Source organism: Bremia lactucae, linkage group LG4, assembly GCF_004359215.1.
Source record: "Bremia lactucae strain SF5 linkage group LG4, whole genome shotgun sequence".
In the NCBI taxonomy this organism is placed as follows: domain Eukaryota; phylum Oomycota; class Peronosporomycetes; order Peronosporales; family Peronosporaceae; genus Bremia; species Bremia lactucae.
In genome coordinates this window covers 1,515,970-1,522,770 of record NC_090613.1, presented here as the reverse complement: position 1 = coordinate 1,522,770, position 6,801 = coordinate 1,515,970, and the positions used below count along the sequence as shown (strand labels likewise).

The following is a 6,801-nucleotide window of genomic DNA, read 5'->3' as shown; positions in this document are numbered from 1 at the left end:
CTACGTTCAAAAAAGCAGTTACCATAGCGCTACGCGCCAAGTCTTATTTCAAGTCTGCTCGCGTTAGCACGCCTGTTAACCGAACAAGCTCTTCGATCACATGGATCCGTCTAATAGAGCGGAACCTATGAATTTAAGCCTCGTTGAAGAAGGAGAAGAGGCTCTTCAAGCTGGGGAACAGCATAAGACCATCCGTAGATATTATATGTGCGGAAACACGAAACATTTACGTCCTGCCTGCCCCCTTCGAAATTCGCGTAAAGCTCGAAAGAGCTTTAACTCCGACCTATACCAGAGATCTGGTACAATGCGGGATAACGTTGATACCCAGTAGGTGCGGGGCGCCCTACTGGGGAAGACCTAGGCTCTGTTGAACATCAAGGGGGTGAGAATAAACAGAACCTAGCCCCAATTAGCTCGGTGCTCAATGGCACGGGGCGAGAGTACAAGCCTGGATTGCTAGTCGCTCAAGCGACTGTAAAGGGCTTTGATAAGCCGTGGGTCAATTTTAATTGACTCAGGAGCGTCTTGCAATTATGCTCGACGCCTTTCCCTTGAAGGAAGTCAACAATACATTGAGGCGCTTAGAGCGCATGAAGGTGATACAATCACTCTTCGCTTAGCGACTGGCGTACTCGTGTAACTGTTGTCCCAAAGTTCCATTGAATTTAGTATAAAGTTTCTGGACTTTGACAGTATGGAACGCTGTCTCGTCCTTGATTTGGATTCGAGATATGATCTCATCCTTGGTATGGCCTGGTTAGAACACTATGATCCATGGATCGATTGGAGGTCTAAGACCACGCGCAATTTTCCTAGCAAAGTTTTGGAGAGTCATGAACCCACCTTCGCTAGGCAACAAAAGCGCTACTGGCGCGGATTATTGAATGAGTCTGTCAGTGTTTTAGACATTGGTATGTCTGAGTTAATAAATTATAATGTTAAAATCATTAATTCCGAGCCCGACTCAGCAGAAATAAGTGGAACGGCTCGTACTCCGTCGAGTGACAATCGTTGTAATAACGATTCACTGAATGCTGAAAGCATTGTTGGCCTAAGGCCGAATCATCAAGGGTGCAATATTCCTGAGATACATGGAGTGGCACGTCTAAGCCGACCGAATATGGTCGGCCGAGGTGGCATCATACTGAGTGTCAGTAGTGACACTGTAGGCGGTTCGCCAGGGCCTCAAGGGTGCAATATCCCTGAGATACGTGGAGTGGCACGTCTAAGTCCACCGAGTGTGGTCGGGCGAGGTGGCATCTTACTGAGTGTCAGTAGTGACACTATTGGCGGTTGCAAGGGCATTTGTGGTCAAACCCTTCTAATGCATGTGAAGTAACACCTAAACATTAGCTGGTAAAGGAAGTTGAGTTATCAAATTCCTTGTCGGATGTCGAATTAGACACCCTGTCTAGTATAGAACCAATACAGGCTGAAAAAATCGGGGACGTGAATGTCCCGGACTCTAAGAGACGTATTGTCTCTGCTCCGAGACAGGGGAGACTCGAAGCGTTTATACCCTCACAAAGCAATACGTGTAAGCAATTACACACGCTTGTAAATGGTGTAATCGGTAGCATTGAGATGAAAGTTAGCCTTTGCGGGACTCCCTTCGTTACATACTCTGTTAGAGCTAGACGAAATGTCTATCGATGAGTGCGGCCGAGCCTTAAAGGCTGGTGACATATCTGAAATGGTGGTCATTCGACCAACAATTGAGTTAAACTCATCGTCACTTCTAGACGAAGCTGTCCTGGATGACACAAAAGCTGCACTTAGTGCGCGAAATGGGTCATCGATCCTTAAAAATCCTATGGATCCCTTTTATTCCTTGATTAAGGAATTCCAAGATGTGGTATGTAATAATCCACCATATGTTTTACCTCCGGATAGAGGTGTTCGTCATGAATTTGACTTGGTTCCAGGAACCAAATACTGTGTCACAAGACAATGGCCTTTACCAAGGGAGCAGTGTGACGTCATTGACGATTTTTTCCGTGCTAAGCACGAGGCTGGAATGGTACGAGAGAGCAAATCTGATTCGACACCGACATTTTGTGTCAAAAAGCCAAACGGTAAAATGGCGCATTCATTGTACATGCTTATAATAAGCTTAATGCTGTCACTTTACCAGCACAAACCTCCAATCCTAGAAAGGATGTTCTTCAGAATAATATGGTGGGATGTACAAAGTACAGTGCATTGGACTTAGTCGATGGTTACTACCAACTGCTCATGCGAGCTAGCGATATCCCGCTTACAGCGGTTAGCCCCCCAAGCGGCATCATATGGGAGTGGCTGGTTATGCCACAAGGGCTTTCCAACGCCCGGGCAACATTTAATCGTCTAGTGACGCAACTGTTTCGCCCTCATCGAGGTTATGCACCGACTTATTTCGATGTTAGCCGTGCGAAGCAGGGTCGGTCGGATATAAAAAACCATTGAGACCATTTGCGAGCAGTGCTCGAGTGCATGCGCACAAACAAATTGTATGCCAATGCATCTAAATGCATTTTTGGCGCAGACGAAATTCCATTTTTAGGATGCTTCAATGGAAAGGGAGGCCTTAGAGCGGATCCCGCTAAGGCAAAAGTCATAGTAGATTGGCCGGTTCCTAGAAGCCAAAAAAATTTGCGTAAGTGGCTGGGTCTAGCCAATTATTTACAAAAGTATAGCGAAAATTACGCTGATATGGCTAGGCCATTATCTAATCTCCTTAAAAAGGATACGGAATGGTGCTGGACTAGCATCGAACATGATGCTTTTCAACAAGTTAAGGATAGTCTTATCCATGCCCAATCCTGGTACTGCCAAACCTAAATTGGCCTTTCAGTGTCGTCTGTGACGCATCAAATTTTGCCATTGGCAGTGTTCTGTTACAAACAGATGTTGATGGGCACGAATGTGTGATGGCGTTCGAGTTTAGATAGGTTAAAGCTGCGGAAAAGAATTACCCACTTCATGAGAAAGAGTAACTTGCTATGAAGTATGCTATCGTCAAATTCAGAGTTCATCTGCTCGGCTCTAAGCCGTTTGTGATATATACAGATCACGCGTCATTACGCACGGCAACTAAGTTGGCCCATCTCTCACAGAGAATGGCCCGATGGTTATCTTTTTTTGCGGAATACAACTTCGAGGTGAAGCATAAGTACGGCAAGCAGAATGCTTTGGCCGATGCGTTATCACTCAGGCCGGATTATGAGCTTTCTCGTTTAACGACTATCTCGTCACCTATTCCTGAATTAATCCGTTCGGCTTACGCCAAGGATGAACAGTGTGTAGCTCTGCTACGAGCTTTAAAGAACTCGGATTCGGGTATTAAATTGCCGGCGCGTTTGCGTGCAATGTTACATCGATTTTCTATCGATAACGACCTCTTGCTTTATTGCACTGACATCGCGGACCCTCCGCGTGTCGTTGTTCCTCATGATGAGGATTTGAAGTACCGAATCCTTTATGAGGCACACGATACTGTTCTTGGTGGTCATCTCGGTAGAGAAAAGACCTACAGCCTATAAGCCAGAGTTATTGGTGGCCCAAACTTTATAAATGGGTCAGCACATATGTTCGCACATGCGAAACTTGCCAACGGGTTAAACCCTCGGCGCATGCTGCTGCGCCCACTGGCGATTCTTCTCGTCCCCATAGGTTGCTGGTATTTCATTAGTATGGATTTTGTTTCCGGTCTACCGAAAGATTCAGCCGGTAACTCCGGTATAGTGGTCTTTGTTGACGGATTGAGCAAAATGGCTCACTTAGCGGCCGTGTGGGATTCCATGGATGGAGAAGGTACAGCTAAGCTGTTTATCGATCGTGTATTTCGACAACATGGTTTGCCATGTTGTCTCTGATCGGGACCCCCGTTGCAGGGTAAATCCTGGAATCCAATTCTCCGAGTGTTTGGCACCAGATTGGTCTGCGGACCATCCGCAGACCGATGGTCAAACTGAACGTGTAAATCGCGTCATTGAAGGCATTTTACGCAGTGTGTGTGCTCAGTCACCAAAGCGCTGGAGCTCAATGCTTCCTGTGGTGGAGTTTGCGTTAAATAACGCTGTTCATGCCTCTACAGGCTTTACTCCGTTCTATGTAAACGGTATTACCCACCGTAAACGGTCTTACCCACCACGCGTTCCATTAACGATACCAATGCGTGGTTCAGGGTCTGGTGGGGGAGAATTAGCCGATATACTTGCTGATATCAGCCCTGTTACCGTCCGAAAACAAGTAAGCGAGTTTCTCGCGACGCGATTTAGTGTCTTAAGACACGTAAGGGATACGATAATTGATAGCCAAGACAAACAAAAACAACAAGCAGATGCCAAAGGCAGAAGCTGTATTAATTATTATATGGTCGGAGACCTAGTATTACTAAGCGCTAAAAACCTACCTACCAACTTGGCTTCCGCGGTCTTCAAACCAAACCCGCGCTTTATTGGACCATTTACGCTCGTGGCCAAGAAGGGCCTAGCTTATACGCTAAAACTTTCCAGCAAGCTGCGTACACACCCAGTATTTTACGTTGGCTTGCTTAAGCCATATCGGGACCCTTTCCAGGTGGACTTGAAGGCGCTTGCGCCGAAACAGGCGGTCGTGCCGCAGATTGTTGCATCTTCACCAGGATATCCAACTGACCCTCTAAACGAGGCTGCTGACGCTCCAGCGTCAAAAGACGGTCCCGAACCGCCTTAAAAGAGCTCTTAACCCGATCAAGGACCTCACGTGCATCCATTGGATGGTTGCTCGTCTTCTTTTTAACCTATATCCGGCAATATGTGATCGTACCGCCCTCCGCGGGTATCGATCTACGTACCTCCCGGTCCCAGTTCCAGTGCTTGACCACTCGTCACTGAGGTCGATCCAAGCTATAATGAGACAGCATATCAATAATTTGTTGGAGCTCGAAGTCAAGTCGTTTCGCATCTCAACAGTCCTGTTGAGAGCCTCGCTCCGAGCCTGTTCATCCTCAGCTCCTCCTTAGTCTGAGTTACGGACTCCACCGCAGCATGACTTTGTGCCTCGGATGCGGGCTCCGTGCTGTCCGAGCACGAATGCTATAACTGAGCAACATCTTGCTCAGAAGGACTGCCCAAGAGCCTGCCAGGGCTTTTTCACGAAGTCCCTGCGCCAAGTGCTCTGCTACTTCCCGATGATGTTCGGAGAGGTGGGAGAAATAAGCCCAATCAATATTGACGCTCATCCTCACTGACACGCTCAAAGTCGTGGGGAGGATTTCAAGTGCTACTAAGTGTCGGCGGGCACGTCTTAATGCGGCCACGCTCTACTTAAGCACAAGGCAGTCTTTGCTTTTTTGCCAGGTCTGAAGCCCTACGATAGAGCATTTGACTCTGACATCTGGTCTGCCTAGCCATGAGTGACTTGCGTTTACGATGTCGTGTCTGCCCCGACCATACTCCTGCTAGAAATGCAAGTACCAATCTCAGATGCGCTGATCTTTTGAAAAAACCACGCGCATTTTTTGCAAGCCGACCGAGTTGTCACGATTTGAACGACGCGACTTGAAATCGACGCCAGCTGGCGGTGACAGACAAAGCTATTGCTGTTGAGTCAAATGCGGAGAGGCCCTTAGTGCTGACGAGCTCCCGTTTGGCCATCTCTCAAAAAGAAGCTCAATCATAGCGGACCAGCTTGTTAGGGTGCGGCGACAATACTAAGAATGTCGCTGCAGTTGAACTAGCTGGTCGTGGCGATCAGCAACACAATCGTTCTCTTGAACCCGACAACGACGCTCGTATGCAGTCTCAAATAGACCTGGACGTGACGCTTCGCATCGACGATCTAGACCAAGGCGAGATTGTTGGTATGACTTCATGTCCCAGTGACGATGGCGAAGCACCGTTTCCGAGAGAGCGGGTTGATACATTCGAGACCGAGACCCTCCAGTCAAGCAGTAATCCCGCAGTTCTATCATTCGCACTTATTCCGTACGATCTATCGACGGACGCACATGACGCGCAAGCCGCAGCACGAGCGACAAACCAACATGAGCAATTATCTCGAGCCCGTAAAGCACCATTAAACGCTTCGGCAGCAGTTGCTGCGGCTGCGTCACCCAGCTCTTTTCAGCGTACGCGCTTGAACAGCCGATCATTGAAGTAGTGGTCGTTTGACCGCCAAAGTAACACGCCAGCTTTTGGATTGATCGTCGACAAGACAAATTCAATGAGAAAGATGGCTTCGCTCAGATCAAGGCGGACCCGGTAGCAATTATGCGCCTTTTTGCGACGATATCACACCCAGTCAACTTTATTTTGACGCTCAAAGTCGACAAGCTCAAGTTTATTGTGCACGCAGCGAACAGCGTAGCACAATTGTCTGGCATTCGACAATACGATGCGGACAAGACGTTAACTTTAAAGACTCGATAACAATGCACTTCATGGGCAGCTGAAGCAGCTGTAAAGTCTGAAGCTCCACGATGGAAATTTACTGACTCAATTCAGCGCGGAAATCGCAAGGGGACAGCTCAATCCAGTGGTCATTCTGGCGACTGTGGTAAAAAAGGTCGAGATCGACGAGTAGGGTGCGCTCAATGCCCAGTTGTGAGCGTAAAGCGTGTTGTCTCGTCAGCCGGATTTACCATGTCAACGTTGTCACTGTTCGACGTGGATTGCCGTTCGATGTTGAGGAATCCGTACAAGCTCTTCGAGCACAGGGAGTTACTGTCTAATAGGCCGGAACTCATGGATCTAAGCCTCGTTGAAGAGGAGAAGAGGCTCTTCAAGCTGTGGAGCAGCATAATAACACGTAGATTTTATATGTGCGGAAGAAACA

At 47.8% G+C, this 6,801-nt stretch overlaps 1 protein-coding gene across 1 annotated transcript; it reads left to right on the top strand.

The window, feature by feature from the left end:
- Positions 1–5,760: 5,760 nt before the first annotated feature.
- Positions 5,761–6,126, top strand: CCR75_009836 (uncharacterized protein; the record flags this gene model as incomplete). Its single annotated transcript, XM_067967872.1, has 1 exon — positions 5,761–6,126. The coding sequence occupies one exon, from the start codon at positions 5,761–5,763 to the stop codon at positions 6,124–6,126; it is 366 nt and encodes a 121-aa protein (XP_067819994.1).
- Between the last annotated feature and the right edge of the window lie 675 nt (positions 6,127–6,801).